Source organism: Mustelus asterias, chromosome 5 (assembly GCF_964213995.1).
Source record: "Mustelus asterias chromosome 5, sMusAst1.hap1.1, whole genome shotgun sequence".
Classification (NCBI taxonomy): Eukaryota; Metazoa; Chordata; class Chondrichthyes; order Carcharhiniformes; family Triakidae; genus Mustelus; species Mustelus asterias.
The window spans coordinates 114,221,763-114,239,628 of NC_135805.1; the positions used below are offsets into that span (position 1 = coordinate 114,221,763).

Here is a 17,866-nt window from a genome sequence, read left to right on the forward strand (position 1 = left end):
TGTAATTTCCCGAATTATGGCAAAAGCAGAGATCTTCCCCAGTGTATTGACTCTCTTTTAGCTTTACTCCTCAGAGACATTTCAGTCTGTTTAGTTTGTCATTATGCTATATTGTTCACACGTAACTCAGTCGACTTGTTATTTCTGTATGTAAGGAATATTCAAGTTTACAATGCAAAACTGGATTGTGGGCATCTTTCTTAATGTACGACTGCATACTATGTATGAAATCACATTTCGCTCTTTGTTTTTCTAAATCTTTCTGCATAAATGTATATATGTTTGAAAATGAAACATTTAAAAATGTATGGGATAAGGATAAGTGAATAAGTGGGAAGTTCTTTCACAAGACTGCTGAAGAAGCATTAGGCTGAACCGCTTCCTTTGATATTGTTCATTTCTTTGATTCTATGTAGACTTCCTTTACTAAAATAACATCTATGTGAGATGGCTTTTAGCTCTATATGTAATAATATGTTTATAATGTACTGTTTGGATTTTTGATTAATTTGTCATATGAAATAATTTCATGTTTGTGCAACAGTGTGTAATGCAGAATATTCTATGTATCTGAAAAATATTTGTCCGTGAAAATATTCTTAAAATAGGTTTTACTGCCAGGACATCCGAGCATGTTCAATTTTGTGTGGAGATGTCGAGCCTCCAGCTGTCGCCCAGGAACTGTATGAGGTACTGGGCACTTTCACTGAGCAGTACCAAAGGGAGGAACAGCGTGGAAATAAGAGAAAAGTAGCAAAAGCGCAAGCAAAGGTTTGTTACCTGTTTTGTTATGTACAAAATAGGATTTTTTTTCATTCAGCCAGTTGAAACACATTTTTCAGTCCGATTTCTCTACTAATGTCAAAGTAAAGATTCCACTTGAACCGATTGCATTGTACCCTGGATTTATTGGATTGTGTCCAACTGTCCTTGGAAACCTTCTAAAGGGGGACATTTTAAGAACTGTATTTTAGACTGCTTCCTCACTAATAAGTGAGCAATAAATGCCAGAATGTTTAAAACAGAAGTTGTTGCAATAAGCAACAAGATAATTTTACTTAATCCAAATCCTGAACAATTAAAATGTTGCCTATCTGCCTTCATGCGAGCTTAAGGATAACTGACTCAAAGAAAGAACCTTTCTCTTTGTGTCATTTACCTTAACTCAGGCATCAGCCTTGGATCAGTTGGTGGTATTTTTTCTCTGAGTCAGAAGGGCATGTGTTCAAGCCCAAATGCATAATCTAGGCTGATGCAAGTGCTCAGAGTGATATGAAAAAAAACATAAAAGGTCAATTTTCACTATTAGTGCCTGGACCAAATGCAGAAAGGAAAAGCTGAATTATATGCTCCTAACAGAACCCATTGAAACTAATAGAATGAAAATCCAATGGAAGGCAGATCTGAATTGTTATGTTAGCAGTGTTTGAATCTGCCAACCGATCATCCTTTGAGTGCTTTGCCCAGGTAGTCGAGGCGAAAGTCTAGTCTATACTTCCAGCACTATAATTGGGCTCAATGGCAGTCAATTGTCTGACATGCGAGATAAGAGTCCAGAGAAATATTTCCAAACCCAGTAATACTTGAGAAATGAATTCAAAGAAAGTTGTAAAAATAATTAAATAACTCCAATACTTAAGAATATTTTGAATTTGTTTTTAATACTGTTGAGCAGTAAGGTATAAGAAAAGGAAGTAGTTACAGTTGTGTAGAGCTCATAGCATGTCCTCAGGATTTTGCAAAAGCAACAGATTAATCTTAAACTGTGGTTGCTGTTATGTAGGGAAACTTGGCAGCCAGTTTGTGTGAAGTCCCATTAAAAATCAAATGAGATAAGAGTTCATCTTTTTGATGATGTTGGCTGAAGGACCAGTCTTACTGAGTCTCCACATCAAATTATATGCTGTTCATTGAAAAGTGCCATGACGTATTTTATGTCCAACTGAATAGTCAGGCAAAGCCTTCATTTAACTTCTCAGGACACCCCCAACAATGCAACACTCCCTCAGGATTTCACTGAAATACCATTTTAGAATACATGCTGAAGTACAGAAGTGGGGACTGAATCCGCAACCTTCTGTTTGGGAGGCTGCAGTTTTGTCAGATAAGCCAAACTGACCCAACGTTTAACAATTTATCCAGTTTCTCGTCCTAATTGTCATCTTTGCACCATGGACGTCAAGTCTCTGCACTAAGTTGAGGTCTTGCTATTTCTGCTACTTTGAATGGAGGACAAACCAGTCCCCATCAACCACGACCACCTGCCCTCTGGCTGAACCTCTTCTCACATGGAACAGTTTCTACTTTGACTCCACTCACTTCTTCCAAATAAAAGGTATATGCAGACCCCATATGTGTCCGAGCTATGCCTGCTTTTTTGTGGGGTGCGTGGAACACTGTTTGTTCCAGTCCTACTCGGGTCTCCTATCTTACCTGTTCTTTCTGGTAAATTGATGACTACATTCATACCTTTTCCAACTCTCACTCTAAACTTAAAAATGTCATCAACTTTGCTTCCAAGTTTCACCCTTCCCTCAATTTCACATGGTCCATTTGGTGCCACACTCGGTCTAATACTGCCTTGATGTCTGACCTGTGGAATTCAGCTTTCATGGTTGAATCAAGCTGTAATGAGGATTGGCGTAAAGTATCTGAGCAGAGCCCTAACTGAGCACTGGTGAGGAGGTTATTAATGAATAAGTGCCACTTTTGATGACAACTTTCATCACTATGCTGTTAATTTTAATTAAGAAATGATTAATAATCAAAACAAAAGTAGAAACTTTAATTATATGCCTCTTCCTTCTGACTCAGGAGATACCAGAAGCCTGTGTCTATCCAGAAGGCTGATGGGGTAGCAATTGGCCAGATTGGATTTTTGTGGATGAATATCCACAAGACAAAACATGTGGTCATCTCTGGTACGTTGCCGGTGCCACGTGATAGTGAGTTGAGGAACAGGGAGAGAGTGCAGTTAAACATGTGGTTGCAGGGATGGTGTAGGAGGGAGGGCTTCAGATACGTGGATAATTGGAACACATTCTGGGGAAGGTGGGACCTGTACAAACAGGACGGGGTGCACCTGAACCAGAGGGGCACCAATATCCTAGGAGGGAAATTTGTTACGGCTCTTCAGGGGGGTTTAAACTAATTTGTCAGGGGAGTGGGAAAAGGAGTTGTAGTCCAGAAGTCAGTGAGGGTGGTGAGGTATTGGGGAAGGTATCAGGGTCAAGGGTGGGTACCGGTAGACAGGAAGGTGGGTTGAAGTGTGTCTACTTCAATGCAAGGAGCATCCGGAACAAAGTAGATGAACTTGGGGCGTGGATTGGTCCTTGGGACTACGATGTTGTGGCCATTACGGAGACGTGGGTAGAACAAGGACAGGAATGGTTGTTGGACGTTCCGGGGTATAGATGTTTCACTAAGTGTAGGGAAGCTGGTAAAAGAGGTGGAGGAGTGGCATTGTTAATCAAAGATAGTTTAACGGCTGCGGAAAGGCACTTCGAGGGGGATCTGCACACTGAGGTAATATGGGCTGAGGTTAGAAATAGGAAAGGAGCGGTCACGTTGTTAGGAGTTTACTATAGGCCCCCAAATAGTAATAGAGATGTGGAGGAAGAAATTGCTAAGCAGATTATGGATATGTGTGGGGGTCACAGGGTAGTTGTCATGGGGGACTTTAACTTTCCAAATATTGATTGGAACCTTTGTAGGTCAAATAGTTCGGATGGGGCAGTTTTTGTGCAGTGTGTGCAGGAGGGTTTCCTGACACAATATGTGGATAGGCCGACAAGAGGTGAGGCCACATTGGATTTGGTACTGGGAAATGAACCGGGCCAAGTGTTAGATTTGGTTGTGGGAGAGCACTTTGGAGATAGTGACCGCAATTCGGTGTCTTTTGTTATTGCAATGGAGAGGGATAGGGCCGTACGGCAGGGCAAGGTTTACAATTGGGGGAGAGGTAATTATGATGCGATTAGGCAAGAATTAGGGGGCATAAGTTGGGAACAGAAACTGTCAGAGAAAGGAACTGATGAAAAGTGGAACTTTTTCAAGGAACAAATACTGGATGTCCTTGATAGGTATATCCCTGTCAGGCAGGGAGGAAATGGCCGAGTGAGGGAACCATGGTTCACGAAAGAGGTGGAATGTCTTGTGAAACGGAAGAGGGAAGCTTATGTAGGGATGAGGAAACAAGGTTCAGATGGCTCGATTGAGGGTTACAAGTTAGCAAGGAATGAGCTGAAAAAGGGGCTTAGGAGAGCTAGGAGGGGACACGAGAAGTCCTTGGAGGGTCGGATCAAGGAAAACCCCAAGGCTTTTTACTCCTATGTGAGGAATAAAAGAATGACCAGGGTGTGGTTAGGGCCGGTGAAGGACAGTAGTGGGAACTTGTGTATGGAGTCAGTAGAGATAGGCGAGGTGATGAATGAATACTTTTCTTCAGTGTTCACCAAGGAGAGGGGCCATGTTTTTGAGGAAGAGAAGGTGTTACAGGCTAATAGGCTGGAGGAAATAGATGTTCGGAGGGAGGATGTCCTGGCAGTTTTGAATAAACTGAAGGTCGATAAGTCCCCTGGGACGGATTAAATGTATCCTAGGATTCTTTGGGAGGCAAGGGATGAGATTGCAGAGCCTTTGGCTTTGATCTTTGGGTCCTCGCTGTCCACGGGGATGGTGCCAGAGGACTGGAGAATGGCGAATGTTGTTCCTCTGTTTAAGAAAGGGAATAGAAATGACCCTGGTAATTATAGACCGGTTAGTCTTACTTCGGTGGTTGGTAAATTGATGGAAAAGGTCCTTAGAGATGGAATTTACGACCATTTAGAAAGATGCGGATTAATCCAGGATAGTCAGCACGGATTCGTGAAGGGCAAGTCGTGCCTCACAAATTTGATAGAATTTTTTGAGGAGGTAACTAAGTGTGTTGATGAAGGTACGGCAGTTAATGTCATATACATGGATTTTAGTGAGGCGTTTGATAAGGTCCCCCATGGTCGGCTTATGATGAAAGTGAGAGGTGTGGGATAGAGGGAAAGTTGGCCGATTGGATAGGTAACTGGCTATCTGATCGAAGACAGAGGGTGGTGGTGGATGGAAAATTTTCGGATTGGAGGCAGGTTGCTAGCGGAGTGCCGCAGGGATCAGTGCTTGGTCCTCTGCTCTTTGTGATTTTTATTAATGACTTGGAGGAGGGGGCTGAAGGATGGATCAGTAAATTTGCTGATGACACCAAGATTGGTGGAGTAGTGGATGAGGTGGAGGGCTGTTGTAGGCTGCAAAGAGACATAGATAGGATGCAAAGCTGGGCTGAAAAATGGCAAATGGAGTTTAACCCTGATAAATGTGAGGTGATTCATTTTGGTAGGACAAATTTAAATGTGGATTACAGGGTCAAAGGTAGGGTTCTGAAGACTGTGGAGGAACAGAGAGATCTTGGGGTCCATATCCACAGATCTCTAAAGGTTGCCACTCAAGTGGATAGAGCTGTGAAGAAGGCCTATAGTGTGTTAGCTTTTATTAACAGGGGGTTGGAGTTTAAGAGCCGTGGGGTTATGCTGCAACTATACAGGTCCTTGGTGAGACCACATTTGGAATATTGTGTGCAGTTCTGGTCACCTCACTATAAGAAGGATGTGGAAGCGCTGGAAAGAGTGCAGAGGAGATTTACCAGGATGCTGCCTGGTTTGGAGGGTAGGTCTTATGAGGAAAGGTTGAGGGAGCTAGGGCTGTTCTCTCTGGAGCGGAGGAGGCTGAGGGGAGACTTAATAGAGGTTTATAAAATGATGAAGGGGATAGATAGAGTGAACGTTCAAAGACTATTTCCTCGGGTGGATGGAGCTATTACAAGGGGGCATAACTATAGGGTTCATGGTGGGAGATATAGGAATGATATCAGAGGTAGGTTCTTTACGCAGAGAGTGGTTGGGGTGTGGAATGGACTGCCTGCAGTGATAGTGGAGTCAGACACTTTAGGAACATTTAAGCGGTTATTGGATAGGCAGATGGAGCACACCAGGATGATAGGGAGTGGGATAGCTTGATCTTGGTTTCAGATAAAGCTCGGCACAACATCATGGGCCGAAGGGCCTGTTCTGTGCTGTACTGTTCTATGTTCTAATATGCCCGGGGAATGTTCTACTTTGACAGCTAGTTCTGAAGCACAAGCCAATTTCCCTTGGTTGAGGAATTTAGACTATGATCTAGTTTTAGATCATAGTCTAAAACTTAGAGCCAGAGTGAGAGTTGGAAAAGGTATGAATGTAGTCATCAATTTACCAGAAAGAACAGATAAGATAGGAGACCTGAGCAGGCATGGCTAGGACACATATGGGGTCTGCAGAGTAATTAATACCTTTTATTTGGAGGAAATGAGTGGAGTCAAAGGAGAATCTGTTCCAGGAGTGAACGTAGGAAACACTTTACACATAAAAGGCGATAGAAGTTTGGAATTCCCTTCCACAATGATAATTGATGCTCGATCATTTATTAATTTTAAATCTTAAGGTTGATAGATTTTTGCTATCCAAAGGTATCAAAGGATATGGAAAAAGGACAGGTTCTAGAGTTAACGTACAGATCAACCATGATCTCATTGAATGGTCAAATAGTCTCAAAAGTCTAACTGGCCTATCGCTGTCATTGTGAATATCTAGTTCATGGTTCATGTTAATAATTCAGAGGTAATGTTTAATTCTGGGAAGATAATTGTCGTGAAGGTAAGGTAATTAAAATACTGATCCTTAGTGATTGCCAGAACATCTTAACAAAAAGCCAGTTCGAAAGGTTACCTATGTTTTTTGAAAAGAGTCAGAATAGAAGAGATATGGTTTGGCGGGGGGGGAGGGATTCTCCCAGCCTGCTGCGCTGCTTTTGCAATACAGCGGGCCGGGTGACACAAGTGGAGGCCATTTCACGAGGCCGGATTTCTGGCGCCGTCAGCTCTGTGCCACAAATTGGCGTGGAGCATCATAATGTATACCCCCCCCACTCCCCGTCGCCAGGAGTACTTCACTCCAGTGGGGTTTGTAAAGCTCCCCACTTGCGGGGGCAATTGAAGGAGGGCCATCGAGGTCCCCCAGAGGATCAAGGCCCTGTTGTGGGGGGTGACGGGGGGTCCTGGGCATTACCATCTTAGTAGTGCCAGCCTGGGCCCCTAGCACTGCCCAAGGGGGCACCTTGGCACTGCCCTCTGGGCATAGGGGTGGGGCTTGGTTTGGACTGCTGGTGGGGCAGGATAAGGAGATCAAGGCGGGCTAGGAGTGGGGGGTGTTGAGGCTGGCCCGGACATATTCTGGGGTCCAGCAATCAGGCCATGGCAGGGTCGGAGGGCCAGCGATGAGAGGGTGTTGCGGTGCTGGCCAGTAATCGAGCTGCCCAGCAATCGGGAGGACAGCACTGCGCATGTGCCTATCTCGGCGCTGACAGTGGCTTGCTCAGCACCATCCTGCCGGCCTCTGCAGCAGGAATAGGTCCTGCCCACTGAATTTTATCATGATTCACATTAGTGCACTCTGCACTGCAGAGTATGGGCGATTCATTTTGTAACTCCCGCTGAAAAAAAACAGCGGGATTTACTCCAGTTTTTACGTGAATTCGACACTTAGAATATTTTTGGGAGCATCATCCCCCTTGTTTAATAGCTCTGTGGGCTTACTTCATTCGAGCAGTTGAAAATGAAGAATAATTAGCTTCAAAGACAGCTTGAGGATAGCCTGGAGCAGGCTGCATCATCACGGAAATGGGTGAAACTTAGGAAGACTCTCTTGTTTCAATTTATCTGGTTGTTTGCTGGGGGAGGTTTTTAGTTGTAGTTTGCAATTCATAGAATCCTTACAGTGCAGAAGGAGGCCATTCGGCCCATCGAGCTTGCACTGACAATAATCCCACCCCGGCCCTATCCCCATAATCCCGTATATTTGCCCTGCTAATCCCCCTGACACTGATGGACAATTTAGCATGTCCAATCAACCTAACCCGCACATCTTTGGACTATGGGAGGAAACCGGAGCACTCTGAAGAAACCCAAGTGACCCAAGGCTGGAATTGAACCCAGGTAGGTCCCTGGCACTGTGAGGCTACAGTGCTAACCACTGTGCCACCATGCTGCCCGTCAAACTGAGAGAAGTTACCCAAAATAAATGATCATTAGACAGACCCCAACGATGAAGAGATTAAAACATAACTTCATCATTGAATGTGTGGCTGTGTGGTAGGCAAGTGAGGCTTAATCTCAGTTTGAATTTTGTGAGGGGCAGAAGCTGAAAGTTTGCCGAGTTTGAAGCGAGTAGAAAAGTCTCCCTCTGAGAAGAGCTGGAACTGAGGAAAATTATCCAGAGGGACTGAACCATACTTATCGGTGGTCCCCAGAGAATTAAAAAACTTCAAGATTTGTGTGTTTTATAAGAGAATTCTTGGGGGGGGGGGGGGGGGGGGGAAATAGGAAGTAAACCTGAGTATATGATGAATATAGTTACGAACCATAATGTTAAGTTTAATATGCTTGCTTTGTTTAATTCTTTTATATTGAATAAAGTTTATTTTTTAAAAAAGCAAAAGTTTGTGGTGTAGTTCTATTGGTTAAAACAGGGTTCTTGGATATCTTTTCAAATATTAACATTCCGTAACTGGATCATAACATTGTTCCTGTATACCACTATCGTCGGGGCCCTTAACCTTCACTATATTCAATGTGCTCAGCCATTTCTTGCTATCTTATGGAATGAATTGAATTAGCTAAGACTGGTGTATGTGATATTGTGGACCTGAGAAATAGACTGAGATAGATCATCCAATCGGCAGTGCAAGCTGAAGATAGTTATAAATGCTTTATCCCTATCTTTAATCCTCACATGCTGGGCTCCACCATTACTGAGGAAGTAAAATTACAATTTCTTTGTTCTGATTAAACCCATTGTTTTCTTTAACTCTGCAGACCAAAGAATCACAAAGATCTTCACCCAGACCACAGCCTACACTGCAATCTATGAATGGAGGATTAGGAGGTATCTCTAATAGTTTCATTATAATGTGTTGTATTTGGACTTTTGTGTGTGTTTGATCCCAGTCATACATGCATCCATATAGACCATTGTTTGAGTTCATAATCATAGCCGACGCTCTCCAGTGTGATGCTGCATTGTGGCAAGTGCAATCCTTTCGTTGAGATGTTAAACTGAGGTCCTATCTGACTTAACTCTGGGAATATTGATGATTTTTATCTCAAAACTTGAAGTAGTACAGGGTGTTCCGAAGTCCTGGCAACAGTTCTGCTTCAGTCAATACCACTGAAAAACTGATGACCTGCTCTTTTAATTTTATGACTTTGTGGGCCACAGCACCAAATTGCTGCTTTTGCCTCTGCAACAGCAGTCATTACATTTAAAAAGGAATTTTATGTTAAATGCTTCAACTTGTTTTGAGGTGATAAGTTTCTATAGAGATGTAGATATGAAAATGACTGGAGCTCCCACCATAGTCAATATTGGCTGAAATAGTTCTCTCCTGAAAGGATGAAACTTAACCCACATGAGCATGTTTAATATGTAACTATTATCACCTCTAAGTTATTCAAAATATGATGATGTGTTAAATACAAACATATGAATAAATAATGGATTATTCTATTTCAGGTAACATATTACAATACTGCTGAAAAGTGAGATGTGTTGTGGAAGCTTTTCATCTTGCATTATTCAGGACAAATGCAAGAATGCCAATTTGGAAATGATCACAGCAATTTATACTACAGGAGAAAAGATCGCTAGTTAGTTGGCAAATCAAGTCTGATTCTTGAAATGGAGAACTATAAGCCTCCCAGGAAATTTTTTAAAAGGAGCAAGGCTTGAGCATATTGCTTTTTCTGGTATTGAATAGGTTCCCGCCTATGAATGGATGTTGCTTCTAGCAAGGGTAAATAAACTATGTTATGAGCTTAACTGTTTATCTTAAACTTTCTGTTAGTGTAGCAATCAGCACACCCAGGATTGTTCAATAAGTGCTGCCCAATCACGGAATCATATCTAACAGAAGACATTTTGTTTTGGGTTTTGTAAGTGTGGGCTGGTTGAGTACAGTCTGTACCCTACCTATTTTGGACTGGTGGCAGCTAGTTCAAAATACATCAAAAATATAATATCCAAAATACCACTCATGCAGCCACTGCACAGTAGCAGTGTGAAACGGTTTCCTTAACCAGTTATTTAAAATTTTTGAGATGTTTTGCTTTTCCAGGGTAATTTGAGGTAGACCGGACACGTTTCAGATGCGAGTGGCAGCCCTTGGCCCTTTTCTAAGTATGTGTTATACACAGCAAGCAATGATCTGATCAGGAGAGCTCTTGTTTGCTTTGAAGTGCTCTAGCTTGCAAAATGACCGGGTGTGATGTCAGATGCAGATCGTACTCTACCTGCCTGAGTTTGCAATACCAAAACAAATCATTTACTGTTGCATCTGATTTCATGATAGTGGAGCACTTGTTGAACAATCGTGAGTGCAGTAATAGCTGCACTCACAACCAATTTAAGATTATCAGTTCAGCTTGTAATGTGGCCCATTTACACTTGTTAGAAGTGACATACGTTCATTAATAGGCACCCATTCTCTGCAACCAAAATGAATATGTTACCCTAAAGTCTAGCGAGCCAAAGGTTACCCATTGCTTTCCATGGCAATGCCATTTCCAATCTGATTTGATTTGCCAACCAATCGGCACCTTTTTCTCCTGTCGTTCAAGTTGTTGTACTTGTTTGAAATTTGGCATTTGTGCATTTCTGATGAGTGCAAGACTAAAAGATTTGGCAGCATGTCTCTCTTTTCAGCAATATGCAAGTGCTTTGCAGCTAAGCAACAACTTGCAACAGCCTGTGCATCACAATGTATCTGCTCCCCACCAATTAATTCTTTTAAATTATTGGGTTGGGGATCTGGCCATTGCTGGCAGAGCCAGCCAGCATTTCTTGCTCATCCCTAATTGCTCTTGAACTGAATGGTTTGCTAGGCGATTTCAGAGTTAATCACATTGCTGTGGGTCTGGGGTTGCATGTAGGCCAGACCAGATGAGGATAGCTGATTTCCTTCCCTAATGGAAGTTAACGAACCAGATAGGTTTTTAATGACTATCAGCAATGGTTTCGTGGTCGTCATTAGACTTTTAATCCCAGATTCAAATTTCACCATCAGCCATGGTGGGTTTCAAATCCAGGTCCCGGAGCAAATGTAAATACTTCAACTAACAGTTTCAAGATCACTTTTAATCATTATTTTCATTTGTGGTATTTTGAAATACCACAAATGGGGATAGTTTAGATTGGATACTTGGTGAACAGTAAAATTTGCTCTATTTTGCTACCAATGGATGCTAATTTATAATTCTGCAGTACTCCAAATGTGGGACTATACCTCAAAATGCTTTACATTAAAGAATGCAAAACATTGGATGTTAAGCAGGCGAGGCCAGTGAAGAATAAAGAGTGATTGGGAAATGAAAGGCACAACAGAAATGTTATAAAGCAGAAGAGGGTGTAAAGAACTGAACAGAATATGATGCAGCATAGAAGGAGGCCATTCAACCTTTTGAGTTTGGACCAGCTCTTTGTCAAGCTATCAAATTAATTCCATTTAAATGCTTCTCCCCATAGCCCTGTAAAATTTTTCTCCAAGTTTATATCCAATTGCCTTTTCAAGTTATTGTCAAATCTATTTCCACCACCCTTTCAAATAGTGCATTCCAGATCAAATCAACATGCTGGCTGGGATTCTCCCAACCTGCTGCGCTGCTCAAGTAGTGCAATGGGCCAGAAGACAATAGCGGAGGGCCTTGAGCGAGATTCGTGAATGGCCTTCTCGTGAATCTCCAAGGTGTTTTTTTTTTCATGAAATCCGCTCCGCACCAGAAATCAATATGATTAGTGAGCCCTGGGACGGTAGTCTTCAGGCCCGCTAATGTCTCCCACCCTGCTGGGGGAGGTTCCCACCAGCGGGGTTTACAAATGCCCCCCGTCCCCCCCACCATAATAGGAAACGGATGTCCTCACCCCGCTAGTGGGGACAGATGCCATTGAAGCCCCCCTCCCCCCGGGAGGTCGGGGGCAGGGCACGGTGCCCCTTGGCAGTACCAGACTGGCACCTTGGCACTGCCCACTGGGCACCGGGCAGTGTCAAGGGGACAGGGTCAGAGGGGTGTGGGGACTACTGGTGGGGGGGGGGGAGGGGGTGGCGAGGCCTATTGGGGGACAATTGATGGTGGGGGAAGGAACCCACAGCCATCTGCAAGTGCGATCGGTGGGAGAGGGAGTGAGGTGGCGATCAGGGCTGGTCATCGGGGGGCAATTGGGACTGGTCATTGGGGGAAGTGGGGGGGGTGATTGGGGCTGGGTAGGGGGTAATCTGGGCTGGTCCTGGAGGGTCCGGTAGGCCAACAACCGGGAGGCCGGCGGTGGGGATAAATTCTCCTGTTTTCCCACCCGTTGGGCATTTAGTTTTGTTTTGGGGGAATCCCGGCCGCTGTGTTTAAAAAAAAATCTCTGATACTTTTAACAATCCCCACAAATCTGTGTTCTCTGGTTACTCGCCCTTCTGCCTTTGGAAAAGGCTTCTTTTTTATTCGATCAAACGCTTTCATGATTCTGAATCGCTCTATTAAATCTCCTTTTAGCCTCTTGCTTCATGGAGAACAATTCTCCATTTTTGTTTGCTGACTATGTGGGTAAACCACTGTTACCCTTGTCCAACAAAGGCAGCCATAGTTACAATTTGTTGCAGCTTCCAGCATTGCTATGTAAGTGAAACTCACCCTATCAGAAGAGTAGGGATTGCACTGTCAGAAAGGTGGAGCTGCACCAGTTTACAACAGCGCTGGAACTGGATCAGATTAAGATTAAGGGTGGCACAGTGTTTAGCGCTGCTGCCTCACAGTGCCAGGGACCTGGGTTCAATTCCAGTCTTGGGTCACTATATGTGTGGAGTTTGCACATTCCCCCTGTGTCTGCATGGGTTTCCTTCGGGTGCTCTAGTTTCCTCCCACAGTCCAAAGATGTGCGGATTAGGTTGATTGGCCATGCTAAATTGATCCTAGCGTCAGGGGATTAGCAGGGTAAATATGGGAATAAGGCCTGGGTGGGATTGTGGTCGGTGCAGACTCGATGAGCTGAATGGCCTCCTTCTGCACTGTAGGGATTCTATATGTTCTATATAGATGTTGTTGGTCAAGATTTGTGTCTCATGTTTGGAGACCAGGTTTGGGGCTGCTGTATTGGGCGCAATACACCTGGCCCCACTGCCACGTGCACTTCTATTTGCTACTCTGTTACTGCAGGACATGACACCAGACTTGTGCTGAGGGTTTCTACTGGAAGGTGGTGTTGGGCACGCTATGGTTGGCCAGGGTTGTGACGTTATAGCTTGTCAGAGAGTCTATGGTGGCTGTGGAATAGTGAGACCCATGACCTAGAAGAGGCTCTTAGTCTCTGCCTGGATATAGGACACACCCCAGCCCACCAGCTCTGAGAAGTCCTGATAAGTGGAAGTGATGGTATTTTGAGTGGCTTCAGGAGAGCGAGGCTGCATCAAGGTCAAGGATTGGTGGGATTATCGTGGCTAAATGACGGACCATCAATAGTGGGGAAGTGAAAAACAGCAACAAGCTTGGTGTCAGAGGGGTGAAGGGATCATGCAGGAGTTTGAAAATTAGGCCAAAAGTTCAAGTCCACTCCCTTGTGATTTTGTAGTGTCCAAGCCAAGTGAGAGAGTGAAAAGCACAGTAAGCAGTCTAGCTCCTCGGATCACCATCTCTAGTCTCTTCCCCTGTATAATACAACCTCTTTAAAAAAAGATCAGCAGCAACTTCCATGGGAACACCACCACCTGGATGTGCCCCTCCAAGTCACTCACCATACTGACTTGGAAATATATCGCCATTCCTTCCTGTTTCTGGGTCAAAATCCTGGAGCTCCCTCTCTAACGCACTGTGGGTGTACCTATACCTCCAGGACTATAGTGGTTAAAGAAGGCAGCTTGCTACTATCTTCTCAAAGGCAATTAGGGACGGGCCATAAATTCTGGCCTCGCCAGTAAAGTCCACATCCCATGAATGAACTGAAAAAGCTTTGAGGTCTTGCAGGTCTACTCACTCTAAGCAGATGGCTAATCAACCAGCTCCCACAACAAATAGCAGCAGCAGGAAAATCCTGAGATTTCAGATTTCTCTTGCAGGATCATGAGTGATACTAAATTTGGCTGAGAAATTGTGACTCTCACAATCAGTTTGCGACTGTTGGCACGTCTGTAAATGGGTGCTGAGGGTGGAGCCTGTATAAATGTGTTTTGGTAGCGAGGTTGGCACCAACCAAACAAAGTATGCTACACCAGATAGGTTCAAATATTATTGTAATGGTTGGAACTGGTTTGTCCAAAAATGAATCTTGACTGGCTATTTTCCTTCATGATTCAGAACAGAAGCCCACCAGCAATCTCTACCCTGAACTGCCCAGATACGAGAGTGGTAAGTTAAATATTTTGGAAATTAAGTTTTGATGCTAAAGATGCAGATAGCTCTTGTGCACTGTATGTCATGCAGAATTTGTGAAATCAAGCTTTGTTCTGACACAATGGGCCCGATTTTACCATTTTGATTCTAAGTGCCGAATCTGGGCGTAGTACACATCCGACCTTGGAATACGCTCTCAGATGTGCCCATACACTTTCAGCCGGCTCCAGTCTGATCCGCGCTGTGGGCGGGGCTTAGCGCTGCCAGAACGATCGGAGGTCTGAACTGTGCATGCGCAGTTCGAAAAAAATTTGAAAAAGCGCGCCTGGGTCGGGAAAGAAGAAAAAATGCAGAAAGCGGAGAGAGCGGCTCTCTGACACAGATCATCCTCGCGGGGGGGGGGGGGTGGAGAGGCAGGTCAGATATATCTCTGGGCGGGGGGGGGGGGGGGGGTGGGAGGAGGAGGAGGCGGGTCAGTGATGCGGATCATTGATGTGCCTTGCACTGGAAGTCGCTCCTGTGCTAATTTTATTCTGGTAGTCACAGGGAGATGGAATCTTGTAACCCTGTGATGACGACTTCCACGATTAGGTGAAAGAGAGCCCGAGAGTTTTAGAGAGGTTCTGCTGTAAAGAAGGCAGAAAACAATAGTTAGCTCATTCAGGTCACTGGTATAAACCTTTGATCAGACAAATGAATCTTGCAGGCAGTTCTCATAGAGAGGAGATTGCTTATTGATCTATATCAAAAATTTCATGCTAATCCTGGGCAGTGGAGAGTATTTTCAAGCAGAGTTAATAATCTGATTGCTGTCCTGTCTAGTGCAATTCACTGAACCCGGAGCTCTAATCAGTCTGCGGTCTTGCAGTCAAATGTATCTCTCGGGGGGAGGGGGAGGAGGGAAGCGAGTCAGAGCATCCTCTGGGGGGGAGGAGGAGGAGGCGGGTCAGATGTATCTCTGGGGGGGGGAGGCGAGAGGGCTGATCATTGTCTAGTGGTGGGGGGGAGGCCCAATCGCTCACTGGTGGGGGGGGGTGGGGCGGATGGATCTCTGGTGGGGGGGGGGCAGGGGGGTCCGCTGCCACTCTGCAGGCGATCGGTAGGGAGGGAGGGGGCAGGAGTGTCTGCTACCACTCTGCGGGCGATCCCTCCTCCCCACCGGAGGAACGAATCCCTCCTTCCGGAGTGGCCGCACGTCCACTCCGGGAGGAGGGATTCGTTCCTCCGGTGGGGAGGAGGGATCGCCCGCAGAGTGGCAGCAAACACCCCTGCCCCCCCCACCAGAGATCTATCTGCGCCCCCCCCACCAGTGAGCGATCGGGCCTCCCCCTCACCACCAGACAACGATCAGCCCTCTCGCCCCCCCCCCCGCCCCCCCAGAGATGCATCTGACCCGCCTCTTCCTTCTCTCTTCTCCCCCCCCCCCCCCCCCCCCCCCCCCCCCCCCCCCCCCCCAGCGGATGCTCTGACCCGCCTCGCTCTTCTTCCTTCCCCCCCCCCCTCCCCACCAAGAGGATGATCTGGGCCAGAGAGCCGTTGCAGGCTCTGAACCCGCTTCGGAGGTTCCCCTGCAAAATAAAAATCAGCTTCGGATTTTTATTTTGCAAGTCGCTAAAAGCACGAATCCGGAATGGAACAGAAGAAGGTAAAATGGGAATTGATGATAGAGTTGGGCGGTTCATTAAATAGACTTAAATGCATGCTAATGCATTTAAATCGTCGGGCCGCCTGATTCGGGCGCGGAATGGATCAGCGCCCAATCGGGTGTCAGTAAAGTGGCGATCTGCGCATTCGTGGGTGCAGATCGCGATAAAGGCCTCACACCCGACTTTACCGCGATATCGCGCCCGAAAACAGGTGCAAATTGTTGGTAAAATCGGGCCCAATATCTTAACATCAACCTGCATTTAATATGAAAAGTGTCCCAAGGCATGTCATAGAGTCATTGAGACAAATAAAAATCAAAGGAGGAGATATGGGGTAAGGCAAATTGGTGAAAAGGTGGGTTTGAAGGAGAATCTTAATGGAGGTGGATTGATTTGTTAGCCAGTGAGCACTGGTGAAGTGCAAATGGGACTTGGTGCAAAATAGGAATTGGGCATCAGAGTTTTGGATGATCTGGATTTTGTGTGGGGGCCATTTGGTCGGGTGGCAACAACAAGGTAAAGTTCAGCCTCAAGTCTTTGAAAGATGGATGATACGAGAAGATATCTAACTGGAGGAAATGGCAGCCCATCCAGGAACAGATATCATAGAGGCAGTCAATAAAGGCAGGCAGTGGATAGGTGGAGAAAAATGGTGGCGGTGACATACAGTGCTACAACTGATATTGTGGTATAAATATAGAACTTGACCCCATGTCTTCAGATAATGTTGCCAAGGAGCAGCAAATAGATGAGGAAGAAGTGAGGATTTGATCCTATTGAGATCTACAACTATAGAATATTGAAGATGCATTATACTGTTAGTCTTAGAGTCAAAGTCATACAGTACAGAAAAGGCCCTTAAGCCCATCAGGTCTGGACCGACAAACCTATGCTACATCTAAACTAATCCCACTTGTCCCATAGCCTTGAATGTTATGACATTTCAAGTGCTCATTCGCGTACTTTTTAAAGTTTGAGGTTTCCCGCCTCTGCACCTCTACTCTGTGATTGGGATTGTGGTCGGTGCAGACTCGATGGGCCGAATGGCCTCCTTCTGCACTGTAGGGTTTCTATGATTTCTATGATTACTACCCTCCCAGACAGTGCATTCCAGACTCCCATCACCTGCTGGGTGAAAAAAAGTTTTTTTGAGAGCAGATTTCCACTCCATCTGACGAAGGAGCAGCGCTCCGAAAGCTAATGGCATTTGCTACCAAATAAACCTGTTGGACTTTAACCTGGTGTTGTTAAAATTCTTACTGTGTTTACCCCAGTGCAACGCCGGCATCTCCACATCATGACTTACAATCTATTCCATGACTGACACCTAATAACCATGATGGTTCCATTCGTTTTCATGGTGCAGATTATGACTGTGAGCTGATTGTGATTGATTCTGATGGTATACCACACCCAAAACTGGCACATTTCTTCCCTTGGCAGCACATTTTCTTCCAACTGATTGTTAAATTACAAAGCACATTGTTGTCTTATCTGTTGCTGAACAAGTCTGTTGATAATTCTGTTTCTTTGCCCTTTAAAGTTATCCAAAATATCGAATTAAGCAATCTGCGTGTTAACAAAAATGTATGAATTTAGTTTTTAAAAATTGAATGATCAAATAATTTGTATCAAATGACTTTGGACTTAACAGAATGTCCACAAATTGAAATGAAGTAGGATTTTACCAATAACATCAGTTGTTTTCATAGAAACATAGAAAAACTACAGCACA

At 44.8% G+C, this 17,866-nt stretch overlaps 1 protein-coding gene across 2 annotated transcripts in view; it reads left to right on the forward strand.

Moving 5' to 3' along the window:
* The window catches only part of sh3yl1 (SH3 and SYLF domain containing 1), a 143,812-nt gene that overhangs the window by 76,483 nt on the left and 49,463 nt on the right, over window positions 1–17,866 (forward strand). For both annotated transcript variants that reach the window (XM_078213216.1, XM_078213215.1), the window contains 3 exons: window positions 609–771; window positions 8,936–9,005; window positions 14,450–14,500. In XM_078213216.1, coding sequence (XP_078069342.1) covers window positions 609–771; window positions 8,936–9,005; window positions 14,450–14,500 — 284 coding nt within the window. The remainder of the gene's footprint in view (window positions 1–608; window positions 772–8,935; window positions 9,006–14,449; window positions 14,501–17,866) is intronic.